This window comes from Brassica napus, chromosome A1, assembly GCF_020379485.1.
Source record: "Brassica napus cultivar Da-Ae chromosome A1, Da-Ae, whole genome shotgun sequence".
Classification (NCBI taxonomy): Eukaryota; Viridiplantae; Streptophyta; class Magnoliopsida; order Brassicales; family Brassicaceae; genus Brassica; species Brassica napus.
Window position 1 is genome coordinate 948,615 of NC_063434.1, and position 21,672 is coordinate 970,286.

At 36.7% G+C, this 21,672-nt stretch overlaps 2 protein-coding genes across 5 annotated transcripts; both read left to right on the plus strand.

Annotated features, from left to right (window-relative positions):
- The first annotated feature begins 936 nt into the window (after positions 1–936).
- On the plus strand, positions 937–2,102 carry LOC106351991 (ethylene-responsive transcription factor RAP2-10-like). Its single transcript, XM_048778063.1, has one exon. It carries the CDS (start codon positions 1,268–1,270, stop codon positions 1,853–1,855), a length of 588 nt encoding a protein of 195 aa, XP_048634020.1. The 5' UTR covers positions 937–1,267; the 3' UTR covers positions 1,856–2,102.
- A 16,905-nt stretch (positions 2,103–19,007) lies between these two features.
- On the plus strand, positions 19,008–21,461 carry LOC106348248 (floral homeotic protein APETALA 2). 4 transcript variants are annotated; one of them, XM_048778072.1, is made up of 10 exons: positions 19,008–19,659; positions 19,756–19,781; positions 19,894–19,924; positions 20,024–20,111; positions 20,187–20,335; positions 20,419–20,463; positions 20,555–20,643; positions 20,736–20,833; positions 20,916–21,005; positions 21,083–21,412. In XM_048778072.1, exons 1-10 carry the CDS (start codon positions 19,202–19,204, stop codon positions 21,104–21,106), a joined length of 1,098 nt encoding a protein of 365 aa, XP_048634029.1. In that variant the 5' UTR covers positions 19,008–19,201; the 3' UTR covers positions 21,107–21,412. The 4 variants fall into 4 exon arrangements, with proteins under 4 accessions (XP_048634029.1, XP_048634033.1, XP_048634022.1 ...); XM_048778076.1 differs by having other exon boundaries at positions 21,109–21,412; XM_048778065.1 differs by having other exon boundaries at positions 19,009–19,659; positions 21,112–21,461.
- The last annotated feature ends 211 nt before the right edge of the window (positions 21,462–21,672 follow it).

Here is a 21,672-nt window from a genome sequence, read left to right on the forward strand (position 1 = left end):
TTAAAAAATCTATATTCTAGAAAAAAAAATGTTTCAAAAGGATACTTGTTAGACATTTTAAATATATATAGTAGAACCTCTATAAATTAATACTTAATAAATTAATAATCTCTACAAATTAATAAATTTTACTGGTCCCAACTTAAGTCAGTTCAAAATTTGATACAAATTGATAAAATAATAAGATAATAATTTTCTAAGAAGTTTTTTTTTTCAGCAATAATTTTCTAAGAAGTTATATGTAAATATATGGTCTCATTAAAATTATAAATTTATAATTTATATCTATACATATTTCATATAAGTAAGAAACTATTATTATATTGTTTGTTTTATATTCACAATGAAAGTATCTTCATATTTTCTTAACACTTAATATATTTTTGATAAGATTTAGTAATATTATATCTAAAACAAATTTAAGTTCTATGCATATATATTAAATACACCAAATAATATAATAAAATTAATGTAAATGTCAAACTTCAAAAAATAACAATTAATGTATATACACTAAAGTCAAATATTTTTCTTAGAATAAATATATTTTAAAATAAGAAATTTAAATAAGAAAGCTTTTGTAAATTAATAACTCTATAAATTAATAAAATTTCAAAGTTTCAACATTATTAATTTATGGAAGTTCTACTGTACTATTTAATTATAAATTGTAAAATTCAAAAAAATTAATTATATTTATTAAAATCATATTGATTGAAAGTTATTAAAAATAGTTAGCAACAAGAATATGCATTGGTAGTCAAAATTTTATATGTTTTCTAATACATCTGATCGGAGATAATCTAACGTTATGGAAATTAATTTTATAGACATCCAATAAAAAGAGCCGACGAGCTCTATTAAAATAAGGTGCATGAGCGTATTAATTTAACCCAATTATTTTAATTCCGTCCAAACAATAAAGACAAGATAGTATTAAATACTATTTTATCTATATGTGTATATATATTGTCAGGGAAGATGAGATTGTTGTCTCTGTCTTAGAAAATATATAGAGAAAACCGAAAAAAGAAAGGAAAATATATATGCGAAAGTTATTAAGAGATTAGTGTCGGTGATGTTTTGAACTTCTCCTTTGCGGTTTCGTGTTCCTCCCTTCTCTTCTTGGCCCACGTGTTCGTCATATCTCCCTCCGCATGTAATCACTTCGCCGTCAAACTCACATCTTCTTCTTCTTCTCAAGTCTTTAGATCGGTGAAAACGTTGATTCTTACGTGGCTTTTTGGAATCTCCGGCGAAAACCCTTATGGAGACAGCGAGGGAAGTGGCGGCGGCTGTACCTGCTTCGACGGTTGCGTCGGCGGCGGCGACGAGGAAGAGAGAGAAACAGTATAAAGGGATAAGGATGAGGAAGTGGGGGAAGTGGGTGGCGGAGATCAGAGAGCCTAATAAACGGTCGAGGATATGGCTTGGCTCTTACTCTACTCCTGAGGCGGCGGCGAGAGCTTACGACACGGCGGTATACTATCTCCGGGGTCCTTCCGCTCGGCTTAACTTCCCGGAGCTTTTAGCCGGCGTTACGGTGGAGGGAGGAAACGGTGGTGGGGATATGTCGGCGGCTTATATAAGGAGAAAAGCGGCTGAGGTTGGAGCTCAGGTGGATGCGTTAGAAGCGGCGGGAGGGAATCGTCATCACCATCACCATCATCATCAACAACAACGTGGAAGTCATGAGTACGTGGATGATGATCATAGTCTTAATCATAGTGATTATCGTCTTAATGATGGTCACAACGAGTGTAGTAGTAAAGAAGAGTTTAAGAGGTGTAACGGGTCATGGGAAGCCGTTGATTTGAACAAACTACCCGACCCGGAAACTTCTGATGACGATTAAGGATCTTTCTCCGACCCACCACGAAAAAAACGTTGTAGAAGCAAGGAAGGTTTAGAGAATGTTTATCTTTATGATGCGCCGGAGGTTGCTAACATGCACCTCCACCCTGAGTTTGTGATCACTAGTCCTAAGTGTATTGATATATTTTCCATAAATAGTTTTCATTGATAACTCTTTCTAAAACTTCAATTATCGTACTCAGAATCAAAGTGTTGCATGTTTGGGATATATGAAACAAATTAAACGATCTTCTCGTTTTCTTTTTGCTAGATACCCCTATTATTGATCAATTCGATATGTTTCTTTTGAATATAAAAAAAATTCTTCAACTATACATACTTTTAAAAATTCTTCTCATGATGTTGATTCAACTTGATCGTTAGTTTTCTCAGATATAGAATAAACGAATTAGAACTCAGTTAGGTTTCAACTCTTAAGTACAGATCAGTGTACAGTTTAGTATTAGTTGGAGGATTATATAGGTAGAATATGCGGGTGGAAACACGGCGGCGAGTGAATAGCAAGCAGAAGCAGGAGACTTAGGTAATAGAAGTGAGTGTTTGGAGCTGAGAGGAGGAGCAGACAAAGAGTGTCCTACAAAACAAATATGGTAAGTGGGTCTTCTTGTAACTTGTCCGATCTTAACAACTAAAGCTATGTCTATCTCCATTATCGTAACTACTAAAGTCATTTTGGAATTTTTATTTTTCTGCCCTATAATCTTTTGTTTTTGTGGGGTGAAGACAGTAAAAACTCATTTCAAAAACTTGATCCTTTCTTGTTAATGGTCTTGTTGTGAAAAGACTGACCAGGAACGTGTGGCTTTTTTTTTCTCTATGAGAGCCAAGACGTGAAACCTGACCAACTTTCTAGTTCATAATCCTTTTTTTATTAGTTTGCCTTCTAAAATCAGTGAAAGTTCAGATCCAACGGTGTTTTTGTCTTTTTATACTCCTATAAGATAGCCACAACAAAAGCTTGATTATTTTGCAGTTTCCTTGGACAGCAAATGATGAGCATGACCTTGCAACTAACTCTTTTTGTTTTGCAACTTACTATATTCTTTTTGTAATTAATTGGGCACATCATGTAAATTAAAGTTCCAAATTTTGAAAATGTTGCGCAACTGAAAACGAATAATCACATATACAATTGTACGGACGAAACTTAAGGTGGTGAGGGAAAGATATATTTGGTTGAACCAAAATCAACTAAAAACCTTAAAAGTACGGTTGTTACTTTGGTGGTTAACCAAATGTAGAAAGTGGTTAAAAAAATTTTATAAAATAAAATTTATAGAGCATAATTGGACGAGAATCAAATACCCAAAGCATCTGATAACCTAACCCATCAAACAAATGAGAAGCTGATTCTGCAGAAAAAAAAGAAAAAAAGAAAAAAAGAAAGTAAGGACTGTACTTACCACTTACCAGAGTTAAACAAAAGCTGCGATGGGATCTTTGATGCTTCTAGAGTTTACTATAGGCTTCACTTAGATGCCGAACTCTTGTAATATAAGTTACATTTCTATATAGTTCTAAAACGAGGTACAATGTTGAATACTTGGTTTCTCACGCTTATTTTCTGCATCTACATGCTATTTTCTTGGTTTGGTTTATATCTTATTCAAGCGTTCATTTCACCAGTGCGCGGTTCTAACCACGTTTCCTCTTGTGATGATACCGACATTTTCCACAGGAAATATAAAAAGGATAAGCGATGCATGAGAAAGATGATGTAACTCAAATTAAATCTGAGATGGGTAGATGTTAAATCTCCCTTACCAATTTGCCAGAATCTACAACAGGAAGTCTGCGATTAAATGGAAACAGAACAAGAAGACTAAGTTAGAGAAAAATGTAAAATCTGGATAAGGAAAAAAATGACGGCACTGAAGATAAAGGTAAGACAATAACTTAGCAGCATCTTCGAGGTTGGTGTTTTCCTCAACAACAACTGGAGCTGGGTGTCATCAAATGTCCAACAAGCTTCCCATTGGTTTTGCTAACTAAATATTCTTATCGGAATCAATATATTACTATGATACAAGGTCACGAGATATGAAAACAAAAGAAATTTACAAACCAACCATTTGGGAACGTTTAACATTAATTGTTAGATTAGGGTTTATTATGGGCTTCCAACTCAAAACTAATTGGCAATTAGTGGATTGACCCTAACCCTTTATATAGTAGTAGATTAATTCTTATATTTCCGATGTGAGATGTTTTTTCATCAATACCCTCTCTCACGCTCAGACATCTAGGTCTGAAGCGTGAACAATGTGGGAATAACATCCACAGAGGGCCCAACATCGAAAGGTAATGTTAAACCTTTTAGGAGAAATAAAAAAGGCTTATTTTTTCTCTCTCTTTTCTCTCTCACCGACAAAACGCGATCCCATTCTTTTGACCTTTACCGGCGCCGATCTCGGCGTCGGCCCCCACCGCCAGACATGGCAAAGAAGCAGAAACCTAAAAAAGCCTCTTCTGGTAGTAACCCCACTGGTTCTACCGATTCTTCTGGTTCTTCCAAAGCTATAGCGCCTAAATCGACAGATCTAGCCGCTCTTTCTCCATCTTCCTCCAAGACAATCGATTTACCTGGATCTTTTCCTTCTCCAGCTAATACTGCCACAGTTGACCTTCAGATTTCATCCGAAACTGAAGTTAACTCTGAGCCAATGGACTTAGTTAAACCTAACTCCGATACTGCAGCTGCATCTCAAATTGTATCTGCACAAGTTGCCTCGCCGGAAATCGATGTCGACCTTGTTAATGCACAACCCGCTATACTGTCCTCTGGAATCATTCCTGCCGACTCTGGTCTGAAGCAGCCAGCAAATACTACAGATGCGGCTCAGTTCTGGAAAGGCTATATTAAGCCTCGTACTAGGAGTTTGGAGCCGGAAGGCACGCCCTTTACCCTTGAATCTGGTGAAGCCTGTGTAACCATCCCCAACTCTGTTATTGAAAAGAATAAGAAAGCTTGGGATAGTTTTATTCTGGGTCAATTCTACGAAGAACCCCCAGCTCGTGGGGCGGTTCATGCCATTGTCAACGGCATCTGGTCTAAGCAGAGGCGAGATATCTCGGTCTCAAAGATGGAGGGTCACGCTTTCCTCCTTCGAGTCCCATGCCCTCACGCAAGACGCCATATCCTCAGTCAATGTTTATGGCAGATCGACGGTCAGACGATGTTCGTTGCTAAATGGGCGCCGGGAATGAATCAGGAGAAGCCCGAGCTCTCGTCTGTTCCAGTTTGGCTAGATTTTCTAGACGTTCCCCTGCAATTTTTTAACGAGGATGCTCTCAAGGAGATTGCAGGCCTCGTCGGGAAGCCTCTATACATTCACCCTTCAACATTAAACCTCTCAAACCTCGAAGTTGCAAAAGTTTATACTATCATTGACCCTCGCAAGCCACTTCCTGAGGCTGTAAATGCAAGGTTCGAATCAGGTGATGTAAGGAGGATTAGAGTCACTAGTCCGTGGCTTCCTTCTGTGTGTGGTCACTGCCTGAAGGTGGGTCACACTATCTCTCGATGCTCCCTTGCTCCTAAAACATGTATTACATGTCGCTCAGCTAAGCACAGAACAGAAGACTGCCCGCGCTCAAACATTGCTGCTCAGAATGGTGCTCAGACCGGTGCTCAGAACAGAGCTCCGAAAGGCGCTCAGAATAGAGCTCAAAAAAGCACTCTGAAAGATGCTCCCACAGTTCCAATCGATCCAATTCTTAAAGCTAATGCCAATGGTAAAGCCATAGCAATAGTTGCTACCTTAGCTCCTGCAGTGGACTCAGTTGTTTTGGCGCCAGATCACGTCCTAGAGCCACCGTCTTCGTCGAAGCAGAAGCTCCAGCAGCAGGTCTTTACAACGTTGAAAACAAATCGCTTTGAGGCATCTTCCTCTGGGCAACGTACGCCTCCTGTTCCCAAACTGATAGGTCCATCTCAGGGGTTTTACAAATCCTCTTCTGCTGGCTTGAATGGTCTGACTGGCTTGAAGACAGGAAGCTTATGTGTTGATCTAAACAATGTCTTCTTAGGTTCTCCAACCGGGTCTCCCCACCTATCAGACTATGGGTCCTCATCTGGATCAGAGCTTCCATCTGATGAGGATGACAACCCCAATGATGAAGGTGACAAGTTCATCAATGTCGTTTCTAGAAGAATCCAGAAACAGCTTAAGAGTAAAGGTAAGGCCAAGGCCAGGGCTAGAGGCCCTCAAAACCTCTGATTTTGCCATCTATGGATAATCTTCCCTCTATGGATATTTTTTGTTGGAACGTTAGAGGGTTCAACTGTAAAATAAAACGACGCGGATTTCGGAAATGGCTTAAGTTACACAAGCCTCTTTTTGGTGGTCTCGTTGAGACCCACGTCATTCCAACCAAGGCTCCAAAGATCATCAGTGGAGTTTTCCCCGGTTGGAGTTACGATTGTAATTATGAATTCTCAGAGTTGGGAAAGATTTGGCTTGTCTGGCATCCGTCCATCTCGGTCTCGGTTATTCACAAATCTCTTCAGTCCATCTCATGTCTAGTGAAGCTTCCCTTTGTTTCGTCTGAGTTTGTGGTAACTCTTGTGTATGGATCAAACCATAGAAGAACTAGAAGGAATCTATGGTCAGATCTGGTCTTCTTATCCGGCTCTCCTCATCTTATTGATCGCCCCTGGACGGTCCTTGGGGACTTTAATCAAACTCTGTTGCCTGATGAAGACTCAAACGCAAACCACTACTCCTCCAACCGAGGGATTCGAGACTTCTCTCAATGTGTCATCGATGCAGGCCTGCAAGATCTCCAGTTCTGTGGCTCATCATTCACATGGTCAAATAATCAAGGCCTAGGCATCATCTCCAAGAAGCTCGACAGAATTATGGTTAACGACAGGTGGTTAGAGGTTTTCCCGAATGCCCTTGGAGTATTTGGAGAACCTGCATTTTCCGACCACAGCCCATGCTGCATTTTCTTGGATACTGGAAAACAGAAAGTGAAGAGGCCATTCAAGTTTTTCACTATGCTTAATGGCCACCCTGATTTTGAAGTGTTGATCTCTGAGTGCTGGAATTCTCTGAATTTTGCAGGTTCAAAAATGCTAAATGTTTCAAAGAAGCTTAAACATCTCAAGAGTATTATTCGAGAATTTAGCCGACAAAATTTCTCTGGCATAGAGCAGAGGGTCACTGAGGCTCTAAATCTTCTCCTAGACTGCCAGAGAGAGCTCCTAGCGTCTCCCTCACCGGCGGTTTCTATCAGGGAACGTGAAGCACACAGATGCTGGTTCACACTTGCTAAGGCGGAAGAGTCTTATCTTTATCAACGATCCAGAGTTAACTGGATTGATGTCGGGGATTCGAACTCAACATACTATCATCGCTCTCTTAGATCCCGCCAAGCTGTCAATCAAATTATCTTTCTCACAAACGACAACGGGGCCATCATCGACACTTCTGAAGGAATTAAAGCTCATGCTCTGCAGTTCTATCAGAACCTGCTTGGAGGGACAGTCGCTGCCTCTAATGTTTCTCAAGAAGACATTGCGGCGCTTCTTCCATTCAGATGCTCGCAAGAGGTAACTCAGCAGTTGGAATCTCCGTTCTCAGCTGAGGCCATCACCAATGCTTTCTTCTCGCTTCCCAAAGGAAAAGCCCCTGGCCCAGATGGCTATCCTGCTGAGTTCTTCACTGCCCACTGGCGATCAGTTGGATCTGATATGATAAATGCAGTCTCTGAATTTTTCCAGTCTGGTTCTCTACTCAAGCAATGGAATGCAACGGTCTTGACGCTCATTCCCAAGAAGACCAATGCGACATCCATCTCTGACTTCAGACCCATATCATGTTGTAATACCTCTTACAAGGTCATCTCAAAGCTTCTTGCTACTCGACTGAAGCAAGTCCTGCCCATGATCATCTCCAATACTCAGTCAGCATTCATCCCAGGTCGGCTAATGATTGAAAATGTGCTCATGGCCACTGAGCTGGTCAATGGATACAACTGGAAAAATCTCTCCAAAAGGTCTATGCTCAAAGTGGACCTGAAAAAGGCTTTTGATTCTCTGGATTGGAGCTTTATATTCAAGATTATGCAAGCTCTCCAATTCCCTGAATCATTTATCCATCTCATCAGACAGTGTATCACTACGACAAAGTTCTCAGTGGGAATTAATGGAGAAATGTGTGGCTACTTCAGCGGTACAAGGGGCCTTAGGCAGGGAGATCCGCTGTCTCCTTATCTTTTTGTCCTCGCCATGGAGGTTCTGTCACAACTCCTGAATGCAAACTATATGAATGGGCGCATCGGCTACCATCCAAACGCTTCAAATCCTCTCATCTCTCACTTGGCGTTTGCGGATGATCTTATGATATTTTTTGATGGCGAAAGGAATTCTCTGATAAACATTGCAGACACACTTGAGGTCTTCTCGTCATGGTCTGGCCTCACTATGAATCGCAACAAAACTGAACTCTTTATCGCCGGTCTTAATCCAGTCGAAGCAGATGACATTGCTGCTCTCGGCTTCTCCCTTGGATCATTACCTGTGCGCTATCTTGGCCTACCATTGATGCACCGCAAGCTCCAAATCTGTGACTACCGACCCTTAATTGATCAGCTAAAGCGCAGGTTCTCATCTTGGACTCTCAGGGCTCTATCTTATGCGGGAAGAACAGTCTTGATCTCTTCTGTCATCTACAGCACTGTGAATTTTTGGTGTTCATCGTTTATTCTTCCAAAGGGGTGTATAAAACTGATTGAATCACTTTGCTCTAGATTCCTTTGGAATGGAAACATCACCACAAGAGCTAAAGCTAAAGTTTCTTGGTCTCAAATCAGCCTACCTAGAGATGAAGGTGGACTCGGTTTCAGGAACCTTTGCTTATGGAACAAAACGCTATGTCTTAAACTCATCTGGCTCCTCTTCTGCGACTCGGAGTCACTATGGGCAATTTGGGTTAAGGCAAATCTCATCAAGGACTCTTCATTTTGGTGTCTCGACGAAAGCGCGACTGCATCATGGACTTGGAAAGCCCTTCTTAATCTGCGGGCTCTAGCAAAGCGTTTCATCAGATGTGCTCTCGGCAATGGCATGAAAGCGAGCTTTTGGTTTGACTACTGGTCCCCGCTAGGACCTCTAATATATCATTTTGGACCATCTGGCCCAAGGCAAACAGGTATACCTCTGTCCTTCTCTGTCGCAGATTCTTGTTCAGAAAGTGGCTGGACTCTTCGCCCGGCTAGATCTCCTGCAGCAGAGGTGTTCCATATCATGTTGTGCTCATTACCTCTGCCGTCACTCGCTTTATCTTCTGATACTTACTCTTGGGCAGCAAATGATATGGACCTCCCTGATTTCTCTGCAAAGCACACTTGGGAATCAATAAGACCCCGTCAACAGAAGAAAGAGTGGGCAGAAAAGGTCTGGTTCAAAGGACACATCCCTAGCCATGCTTTCATGATGTGGGTGGCGCAGCTTGATAGACTTCCTACACGATCTCGTTTGGCTTCTTGGGGGCTTCAAATCGATACTTGCTGTTGTGTCTGTAACAACTACCACGAGACGCGGGATCACATCTTCCTGCGATGCGCATATGCTGAGCAAATATGGAAGATTGTGATAAGGAGGTTAGGGTACAGACCGATATTATTCCACACTTGGGAGGCTTTTCTCAATTGGATTGGACTGAAGGTCTCTCACTGTCCTTCTACCCTGCGCAAAGTTACAGCTCAAGCGGTCATCTACAGGCTTTGGCACGAGCGTAACAACCGTCTCCACAATGGAATACAGACACCCCCGGAAGTATCCTTCAAAGAAGTTGATAGGCAGGTCAGAAATGCCATCTTGGCCAGGAAGCATCGCCACACCTTTCAAAACCTCATGAGTATCTGGTTGACATATGAGTAATGGTTCTTCATAATCTTCAGTTCTAATTAAGCTCTCCTCTGTTTTTTCTCTTTTTTTGGCTTAGGATTGCTTCCCTTTTATTTCTTTTGTACATGTACAAACTCTCTCATTTGATAAATGAATTCACATCCTTATCAAAAAAAAAAAAAAAAAAAAAAAAACATCGGTATAGTAGTAGTAGTTGTAGTAAATTAGGTCAAAGGATCTTATCGCTCTGATACCATGTTAGATTCGGGTTTATTATGGACTTCCAACTCAAAACCAATTGGCAATTAGTGGATTGGCCCTAACCCTTTATATATTACTTAATGTCCCATTGATTTTCCAATGTGGGATACATATCCCTTAATATCCCCTCCTCGAGATGATGGCTCTTATCGGCCAGAAATCTCGGAAATTTTTTAAGACAGTTATACTCGGTCGAGCGAGTCAACTACGACTTATAAATACCCGGTTGGCTAGGATTAATATTAATTAGGGGTTTAACTTATTAGGATCTGGGCTTTGATACCATGTTAGATTAGGGTTTATTATGGGGTTCCAACTCAAAACTAATTGGCAATTAGTGGATTGGCCCTAACCCTTTATATAGTAGTAGATTAATTCTTATATTTCCGATGTGAAATGTTTTTTCATCAATATTAATTAACATATCTTTGTAGAGGAAACTGAAGTGAATGCACGGTGAAGTTCAATTCACACTATATACTGATGATAATGTGAATCAGGCAAACGAGAACAGCGAGGACAAAAAAAGAAAGAAAAAAAATCAATTTGAGTGTTTAGAAAAGCATTCAGGTTCAAAAATTGCTAATAGGAAAAGAGAGGGCCACATACTTACAAAGTGCTGTCAACCTCAGGGAACATGGCATTTTCTGTTCTTCCACTACCTATTAGATAAGCAAAAAAAAACAGCAAATAACGTTAAGGGTGTGAGAGAAGAAGCTTTTTGTTCATTTCACATTTGAGCGTGCTATCTCTTAACGAATGAGACACCAAGGTCATCATCATAACATTGGAATTTCAGGCTTTATACCACTATGTGAGCAAGTAGCTTTCTTATATCTCCACTTCAAATGGAAAATATCTTGAAAACAAAGGAAATCAAATTACATCAAGTGGTATTAGCTGGCCCATTTACCAGTCCAAAGCCAACAAATCATAATCTGAAACAAGCCCAACCTGCAGCAATAAGGATTCCCTCAATAAGCATCCAACCTAACCGATATTTTCACAAGTTAACCTCAATAAATACAAAAGTGGATACTAACCCATTTCCAGCCTTTATCTAGCACAGGAAACCATGTGACTCTATTCTCCTCAAGGATTTCCAGAGCTGTAGAGAAGGAAAAAAAAAAGAGATCCATAGGTTGAAAAAGGCTCGCCTATTTTACGCAGTCCTGATGGAGTTTAGAGAGTATCAAACCATTGTACCTTCATCCACAGTGATGATAGGTTTCACCACGTGCAAGTCATCCTTCTTTAGCATGGACACTCCACTTCTTAGATACAGAAACATTCAAAATATATACAGCCTTATGTGCTTAGTTACTTGTACAATATTCAAATCTAATTCTAGGATCAAACCCAACCAACACTACAGAAACAATCGAATCTCAGATGTGCAATTCACCATGTTTAATCTAAAACATTTTTGATAATATCAGATAACTAACATGAAACATATATACAACAGTTTTGATGCCAAGGCAATGAATGCAGAATTATTTTGCCTACATTTTTAGTTTATGGCTGCAAAAACTTTGTTTTCAATCATTAGATTAGTTACCATTAGACTAAAGTCTCTCCACGTCTGTTCTTTCATATCATTTTTACATGCAAAATTTTGTTTCTCTAGAGAGAAATATAAAATATACTACTACTTAAATGAGATATTTTCTTCAGACTTAAAACGAAAGAATCGTACTGCATCCTTTACCTAAGCCTCAGTAAGACCTGACCCATCGTCCATCATGTAATTTAGTTATTTTGTGTGAAACATCGAAACAAATTAAAAGCAAATTAAAAAGTGAAAAAGGAAATGATTCCCATATTGATGAAAACTTGAAAAGGCGAAATAACTCGTTGGTCCCTCCATTAACTAACGTGAATTATTGCAAATGGGACCGTTCTAACATTTGGGTGTGGTATCGAAATAGTACTAAAAACAAGAGATAGAATTAAAACATAATTAAAGGAAATCAATTGTGTGTGTGTGTGTCGTCGGTGTCGAAGGATGCTTGGGAAACCAAGTGGGGTTAATTTCAAAGATTTACAAAAATGGAAAGTCTTTGGACCGCAAAACGTATGGACATCGTACCTAAGTTCCTGACTCCTTGCTATATTTGTACATTAACGTGTTTCCCTTTGTCCCTTATTCATCTCCTTTAGATTTTTTTTTCCTCCTTCTCAATAATTTAACCCTAAGTCTCTTAATTTTCCCCAACCTATCCGGTGATTTACCCTTCACTTATTATTCCACTGTCTCCATCTTTTATTAACACATGTAGCATCATCATTCAAGTTCTCTGCATATGTTCCTAGTTATTTTAGATTACATTCAATGGCTTTGCTATCACTAATCAGTTTTGTCATTAGAAAGTTAGCTTCTTTTTTTTTTTTCTTATACATTGCTTATGTAGAAAATTAATTAGGCTCCCCTTTATGTAAATTAGGCACTTGAGCCACAAGAGAACAAACACGTATTACATCATAGAGTAGTAACCTTCAGCTAATGAATAAATTTGGCCGGGTTGGGCTGGAAATTCATCAGAAAAAACGAAGTATTGTGATTTGAAACTTCAACATTCTTTTACTTCAAATTGTTCCCTTCATTCCTATGTTATTTACTGCTCGAGTCGAATCCAATTGTCTAAAAGAAAAGGAAAAAAATGCTCGTGAAGACATCGAGGACTCCAGGACCAGGAGTATCCACTATCAGCTCGCTCACATGGCCCCCACATTTAACGAATAATAAACTACCACGTAAGCAATTAAAAACGGATCCTACTTAAGGATAGTTGGAAACCTATCAAGATTTGGACAACCTCACAAATCGAGATTCTATCGATACCGTCCGATGTTTTCCACGTTCGCTAATCTCGGACTTGATTGCGATTCCAACATTATATATTTTTTTAATAAGACATATGTGGAAACTTTGGATATGAGCTTAGCTGTAAATCCTTATCTCCTAGATAATTAATAACGTTGTATTTGATACTCATGTTATGTCAATGACATATGATTATAGTATTCAAGATATTTACGCATTATCAAACAAGATCCACATATTTGATTTGCACGAATTGAAGCTATTATACGTGGTACTCTCTACGTGTCGACATTCTAGTTCTTTTTTTTTTTTGAACACCCGACATTCTAGTTCATGTACCTGAAATTGTCCATGTAGTTTTATGCAATAGACATACTTTCGAAATAATCCATTACACGTTTAATATGAAATTCAATAAAGATATATTAAGAAATCTAATTTATTCTTACTCGTCCAAACTGTGTAATGGATTATTTCGAAATTGAGGTAGATATCATGTAGGCATTGATTCTTTTTATGTATGACATGTTAATGTACTAGGCATATTAACATCCGCATGTGACATCGTTGTGGCTGGTGGGAGTGTAATTTGTATTTATTTACTATGGAAACAGGACGTACAAGTATGTATTTGTTTGTTGGCATCAAATAAGAGTCTATATAGATTGTTGAAATGATCTCCTATGGTGTATATATTGCCTTTACTTAAACGTACATTCAATAATAACAGCTCTTTGAGTACAGTTTTGTCATATCATATATGTCGCATATCGAGGGAGTATAAACTATAAAGATCTAATAATATCAGACGAAATTAAAATAATTATTTCTTTTTATTTGGACATATTTTGTTGCAGTTAAAATTAAATTTCACGGGGTGATTGGAAATAATAAATAGTTTTTGTGGGCCTATTTTATTTGGAAGGAGATATAAGAGACAGAGTACCTCTCTGTAAAGTGGGCCTTGGGCTTTAATTATTATTCACATACAAACGCATATATACATAAAAAGTATACATACATGTTGTACATAGAGATGTATCACAGACACGGACATATCACGTCTCTAACAAATCAAGCTTCGATATGCTAATAATATCGTATGTGGGTTTGTGTATAAATATAGCGAGAGAGAAATAATGGGACATGGAGAGAGAAGAGCAGTAGTTTCCACTTGAGGAAAGCAACATGTTCAACGAAAACCATTATTGGAATGTTTGTTATTGCATCCCACTCAAAATATGGACAACGTGCCTAATGTAAAAAGCTTTTTAGATGCTTAGGGCAAGATTATCGGTGTCCTTAGGGGGATATCTTAGCAATTAAACACTCATAATTAAATGAAAAATAGCCAATAAAAATAAGGACGTCCCTTAATTAAGAAGTTTTTGGTGTTGTCCTTATGAGCCACGTGTAGCTTTGCGAATGGGCGATGATTTTTAGTACTCTCTCTCATCTCTATCTCTCTCCCGACCTCGGTTTCAAGCGGTTTCGAATCAGTCGTTGTGATTGATCTCTTAAGGAGAGCGAGCCTGAAGCGACGTTCTCGGAAGAGGAAGGAGATGTGAACGAAGGAGGTGGCGATTTCCCGGAGCCACCGGAGGAAGCTAATCTTTTCGTCGGAAATTTGGCTTACGATGTCGATAGCCAAGCCTTGGCTATGCTCTTTGAGCAAGCTGGTACTGTTGAAATCGCTGAGGTGAATAAAAGTTGTGATTTTGCTCGATTCCTTCCTCTGTTGATGCGTTTGTGTTCACTATGCATTGCGTTAAGGTCATGTATGTTCTGTGTATTACAATTTGAATCAACTGTGAGTCAAAATGGATGAGAGAAGGTCAAGTTCTTGGCTTTTATGTGTTTGGAGCATATTCTGGTTTGAGAGAGTTGTTGTAGTGATGAGAATTATGTCGATTGAGTTTGTATCTGTTGACATCAGATGATGTTCCATTGTTTTGGTTTTGAGTATATATTTTCAATCTCTTGTCGTCTTCAAAGTTGTCAAGTAGAAGTCCTACTAATAATCAACTCTTTTGGGATTGTCCTTAACTTTGTCTCTTATCAACCAAAAATTATTTAAATAAGTTAGGGACTCAAAACTAAGGACAATCAATAATGTTGCTCTTAGGTGAAAGATATATTATCGCATGTTTGACTGGTTTTGGTTTGTTACATTAATACCATGCCTCAATATATATCTTATATAAATGTTTTGTGTTGGTTTTGATTGAACATATTATTTACTTTTAAACTATCTGTAGTCATTACAATGATTTTGTAATAAAGTCAGTGGTAAATTCACAAAGTGGGTGGTGACACGGCAACCTCAGATTTTGATTCAAAACGTTGTGAGAGCACAGTCTTTCCTCTGGACCCAACATAAACACGAAATAAAAATGTATGTTTCCCTTTCCGACACAAGTCCTTCTCCTTCATCTTTCTCTCTTTTTCTGTATCTTTCACTTGTTTGTTTTCTCAATTAAAAAGAAAACAAAATGATTATATTTTCATACAGATTTTTGTGGAGGCTTCTCTACAAAAAGTCACGAAGTAACTGATTTTCGTATATTAAGAATAAAAAATGATGGAGGTGATGTCAAGAATGACGATTTTTGTCACAAAAAAATATAAATAAACGAATCTAGCAATCCACTCTTATTACAATACCAAATGTATAGTTGGCTCCAGCATTGTAGTCAGAAACAAAACAGCGTCTCGGGTCCGAGCGAGTGCGAAACACTCAACGAGCGGAGCAAGGAGTGATATATACGCGTACGAATATCGCGTGAGGTAAAAAATACGAGGTAGAGAGAAACGAAAGGGCATTGGTGGATGAAAGTGGACCCCGCAGTTTGTCCGTACTAATGGATTGATCTTTTCTGGTAACATTTTCCTTTTCTTCTCATAATTCGTTTTTCCCTTTTTTGCTATAACCAAAAATCTCTTTGCTTTTATTTATTTATTTACCTTGATATCCTTGTATGTCGTCATATTTTCAAATTAGCCTCAAGATTTATCTGTGCCACTCGTTTTCAAAGTAATCGAATTTATATTTGTTCTGGACACTGAACAGAACCTGCTTGAGGAACACCATAAAACTTAAAAACTGTGAAATTTATCCAAAAATTATATACTGTTATTTGAAAACTTCACAAAAGAAACATTTAGCCAAAATTTTCTAAGAGCACCATTATTGGTATAATATCTAAAAATGGGTTTTCATAAGTTTTATATTGATATTTTAATGTGTTTCGATTATTTAGTTAATTTTTATTTTTTATTGTGAAATCAAACCATTTAACTAGACACACGTATGACAAAAGCATAAAAGGAAGTTCTGATCAGTCCGCTATAGAGATATCATCTATTCTCTTTCCAACTGTTTTGTATTTCATTATTTCCATTTGCTTAGATATTCTGTTAAAATTAACTGATAGAGTTGTTCTAAGTTTTTTATTCTGTTTAGTCTGAAAATTTAGCATTGATAGCGAAAAATGGCAAAGTGATTAAGTGACTACATGTAAATTCACACAAAATAACTATGTAACTGATCTTGGTTTAAGCGTTATTTTTGGTTGTAGGTGAAAATAATGTGAAAAATGGAGAGCGGATAATTACTGGAAAATATTTATAGGTGAGAAGAGTAAACCTAAAATCAATTTTTACTCAAGTTTTGTGCTGAAAGCTTAAAAGTAGTCGTTACAGCATCTCCAAAAGAAACTCTATAACTCTAAATATAGAATTTTTTGCTCTCCAAAAAGAAACTTCAAAACTTCAAATTTGAAGTTTTGAAGAGTGAAACTTCAAATATAGAGTTTCACTTTTCAAAACTTCAAATTTGAAGTTTCATCTTTTTATTTGCATTTTGATCCTTACAATTATAGATCATATTTATAATTCTTAAATATTTTTTTGTTTATTGTTTTAATCCTTAAAAATTTTATATCTCATAAATATTTTAAATTTGTTTTATAAATTTAAGTTTTACACATGAAATTAAACAAAAATTTTAAAACAAGATTTATAATATTTTAAAACTAGAATTAAACAACAAGAATATTACAAAAAATCATGATAAAAACTTATTAAAAAGACACATGAAGATATAACTATTACTCAAATTTAAATATTATAACAACACTAATAGTCTGGTAAATTTGCTCCAAAACCTCTCAATCTCTAAAATATTGCCCAAACAAATTTTGTGTAACCGAAAATGATTGTTGTTGTTGCTCCTGACGCCTTTTTTGTACGATTCTTTCTTGTTCAGATCGAATGTATTCATGAATATTAACATCATCGACAGAAGCTAAATTTTTTAGAAATATTTTATTTTCCTCTTTTACTTCTTTAAAACCAATTTTTTTGCTTCATTTTGCAGTCGTAATTCAATCATCTCATGACCTTTTTTCCTGGTTGTTGTACTTTCGTTTAAAAGATCAAGGATTTTTTCATGTGATGATATCAAACTATCAGCGGGTATAAGAAATGCACTAGTTGATCATATATGGGAGTATTACGAAAATAATTTATGGAATAATGTAGTATTTGCTTGCAGTTTAATATTTAATTATGTACTTTTATTTATAGTTTTATATTTTAGTGTAAGATTTTTTTAATTAATATTTCTGTAATATTTATATATATGTACTAGTTATTTATAGAAGTTTTATTAATTTACATCAACTATGACAAATATAAGGACTATAGTGTAAAATATAAATAATTTTGAAGTTAGGTTTAAAGTTTTACTTTTGGAGAAGAATACATTGAAACTTCAAATATAGAGTTTTGGAAACTTTAAAATAGAGTTCCTTTTTGGAGATGCTCTTAGAGAACAACTGTAGGTGTTTTCATAGATGGAATTAATTATTGAAAACACTTAAATTCGATAAAAGTAATATCTCCACAAAATCAACGTAGATGTACTTAATATTCAGAAAAATATACTATGTTCGAAACAAAAATCATAAAAGGTAACTTTGGTGGTGAATCGTCAAAGTTATGAATTTGTTGTTTACTCATTGCATACGACGTGTTTAGTCAAAAGACTCAAACCCATTAAAACAAGCAAAATAAGAAAGTTAAGAAATATCTATGTCAAAACAAAAGTTTTTACGTTATTTTTTATTTCGTCTCAAATAAATTTGGAGAAAAAGGGGATCAAATCATGAAATCAACGAGACGTTCATTTGTAAAACACATTTATAACAAATTAGCTTACTCGTTTGAAAGCAATTATTGCGTTTAGGTACATTGTCAAACATTTAAAAAAAGGAAGCAGTTCTATGGTAAAGCTCAAGCAAGAAAAAATCTAGATTAGGTGAACAAAGTAGTCAAAGAACCAAGCCTCTGGTTAGAACAGCCTATTTAAAGAAAACGGATAGTTAGAGATCAACTGATTTATGGTCTCAGACATAGTTAAAGTTTGGGCAAAGTATTTTCGTAAAAATAAAAGCTTTCACCAATCCAGCCTCGGTAAGTAAATACCACTAGAAATAAATTATTATCATTTCGAAATTATTATTAGTACCTAGTAATTTATAACTAGTAACTCCTAAAAACTACATGTGAACTCTATATATTGCTTGTCTTCGAGAAATTACTGTTTTTGGAACTTAACTTCAAACAGACATAAACTTAAATCTCATCTACTTTAATTTGTCCGATCATGAAAACACCTATTAATTGTACATAAATATACACATTTAACATATATAGATCCATGCGTGATCTATCTATGTATATTCTCTTAGCTTTTATTCATATATATAACAAGGAAAAAACCAAAGAAAAAGCTTTGTTCTTAAAGCTAAAGTATATCAGTTTCGGCAAAATTGTGGGGTTTTTAAGTAATATATCAAACTATTCATTTCCTTGCAAAAAATACCTTTTGTAGATTGCTTGCCGAACCAAGCCGTGGACTTTACTTTCTTAAAACATGAAATTACATATTAGTGGAATCTTTGATTAATCAGCGATGATGTTTTGTATAATAAAAGTGGAAAATATTTTTTAAAGAAAATAAAGAAACACCAATACGAGGAATTGTTTCGAATATAATCTTTTTTCCAAAGAAAGCAAGTGGTTAGAGAGAGAATAATATTATTTTAAAATAGTGAAGAGAGAGAGGGAGAAAGGGCAATGAAAGTAAATACTATAAAGGAAAGGATAAAAATGAAAGTTTTCGTAGAAGCAAACTCTGAAAATAAATTTCAATTTTCTTCTCTCTCTCTCTCTTGAAACTCTTTTTTTTTTTGCTACCAACCAAAGTTCTCTCTTCTTTGGTTTCTCTTATTTAGCTTACAACCTTGAGGAGAAACAAACCAGAGAGAGGATTCAAGTTTGAAACCTCAAAGATCAAAAAAACTTTAGGACCAAAAAAAATGTGGGATCTAAACGACTCACCACACCAAACACTTGTTGAAGAAGAATCTGAAGAGTTGTGTTATTCTTCACCGGGTAAACGGGTCGGATCTTTCTCGAACTCAAGTTCATCTGCTGTAGTCATCGAAGATGGATCCGATGATGATGAGCCTAACCGGGTCAGACCCAACAACCCACTTGTCACCCATCAGTTCTTCCCACAGATGGAAACTAGCGTAGGGGACGATGGTGGAGGTGGTCCCGGGTCGGGCTTTCCTCGGTCTCACTGGTTTGGTGTTAAGTTTTGTCAGTCCGATCTAGCTACCGGATCATCAGCGGGTAAACCCGCCACTGTAGCCCCCGTGGTGGAGCCGGCTCAGCCGTTGAAAAAGAGCAGGCGTGGACCACGGTCGAGGAGTTCTCAGTATAGAGGCGTTACGTTTTACCGGCGAACCGGAAGATGGGAATCTCATATTTGGTAATTTATTTGCAGTGAAAAAATATTCTTTAAATTTGATTAATCGATCGTTAATTAAAAGATAATGAATGTAAGATATGTTTCTCTATAATTCAGGGACTGTGGGAAGCAGGTTTACTTAGGTATATTAACTTTTTTTTGTTTTAGTTTTTTTTTTCATTTTTTTCTTGTATTCTGCTGTTGAAAAATGTCATCATATAATTAAAAATATTTTTACCTTTTTTCCCTGAATAGGTGGATTTGACACTGCTCATGCAGCTGCTCGGTATGTTTCTGTCTTTGACTTGCTCTTTAACTCTTTTAATATCAAAAAACAAAAGGCACAAGACCTATAATATAAAGTCTTTTATTTTCTTTTATGTAGAGCATATGATCGAGCTGCTATTAAATTTCGTGGAGTAGAAGCTGATATCAACTTTACCATTGAAGATTATGATGATGACTTGAAGCAGGTAACTCCTAAAACAAAACAAATAAAATACTAAACAATATGAATAGGTTATTATATTGATTAAAACGTAATTTAGCAGATGACGAATTTAACGAAGGAAGAGTTCGTGCACGTACTTCGCCGACAAAGCACAGGCTTCCCTCGAGGCAGTTCAAAGTATAGAGGTGTCACTTTGCATAAGTGTGGTCGTTGGGAAGCTCGAATGGGTCAATTCTTAGGCAAAAAGTACTTTCATTCATTCATTCTTTATTTTTCTAATAGATTTGTTATTGTAACTTGAGTTTTGATGCTTTAACTTTTCATATTAGGTATGTTTATTTGGGTTTGTTCGACACCGAGGTTGAAGCTGCTAGGTAAATGTCTTTATGATTGATTCCACAACACACATTGTTAGAAAGCTTTAATCTCGTATAATGTTTTTATTTTATTTTTTAATGACCACAGAGCTTACGATAAAGCTGCAATCAAATGTAATGGCAAAGACGCTGTGACTAACTTTGATCCAAGCATATACGACGACGAATTGAATGCCGGTAATTTTTATTTCAAAATCTCTTTTGAGTTTTTAATCGTATATTTATGGGTAAGAACTTGGTTTCAAGATTTTCTTTTTAAATTTGTGTAGAGTCATCAGGGAATCCTATTCAACAAGATCATAACCTCGATTTGAGTTTGGGAAACTCGGTTAATTCGAAGCAAAAGGGTCAAGATATGCGGCTCAAGGTAAAGTGTTTATTAAATTATATACTATAGTTTCTACCTTAAATATCTTCGTTTGTTATAAACATTTTTTTCTTTTTATTAGATGAACCAACAAGATTCTCTTCATCCTAATGAGATTCTTGGATTAGGTCAAACCGGAATGGTTAACCATATCCCAAATTCAAATCTCCAAGTGAGTAAAAACACACAAGAAGATATAAAACAATTGTTTAAATTTCAATCGGTTATATTTTTACTAACAGAATACAGTATGTATATTTTTGTATGGTGTAAATTAGTTTCCGGGCAGCAGCAACATTGGTGGCGGAGGAGGATTCTCACTATTTCCGGTGGCTGAGAACCACCGGTTTGATGGTCGGACCACGACGAACCAAGTGTTGGCAAATGCTGCAGCATCATCAGGATTCTCTCCTCATCATCACAATCAGATTTTTAATTCCACTTCTACTTCTCATCAAAATTGGCTGCAGACCAATGGCTTCCAACCTTCTCTCATGAGACCTTCTTGAATATCTAATATTTTTATCTTTCATTTTATATATGTGAAACAAATTCGGGGAAAATGAACCTTTAAAAGCACCCCTATGGTCTTGGTCACTAAATTAATTATCGGCTTTTCGTGTGTTTATTTCTCTTAAACGTCTCGTTAATTTGGCCAAGAAATTTTCTCAGGAAATTTAATGGAATAAAATTTTCCTCCATTGGGTAATATTTTATATGCATACACATAATCGTTGGGTATTTGGGAAATTGCCAATTGTGTGTGTTTAAGATGTTCTGACTAAAAAGGTTGAGAGGAGATTTGTCAATGAGTTGTCTTTTGTTGTTTCTTCTCGATA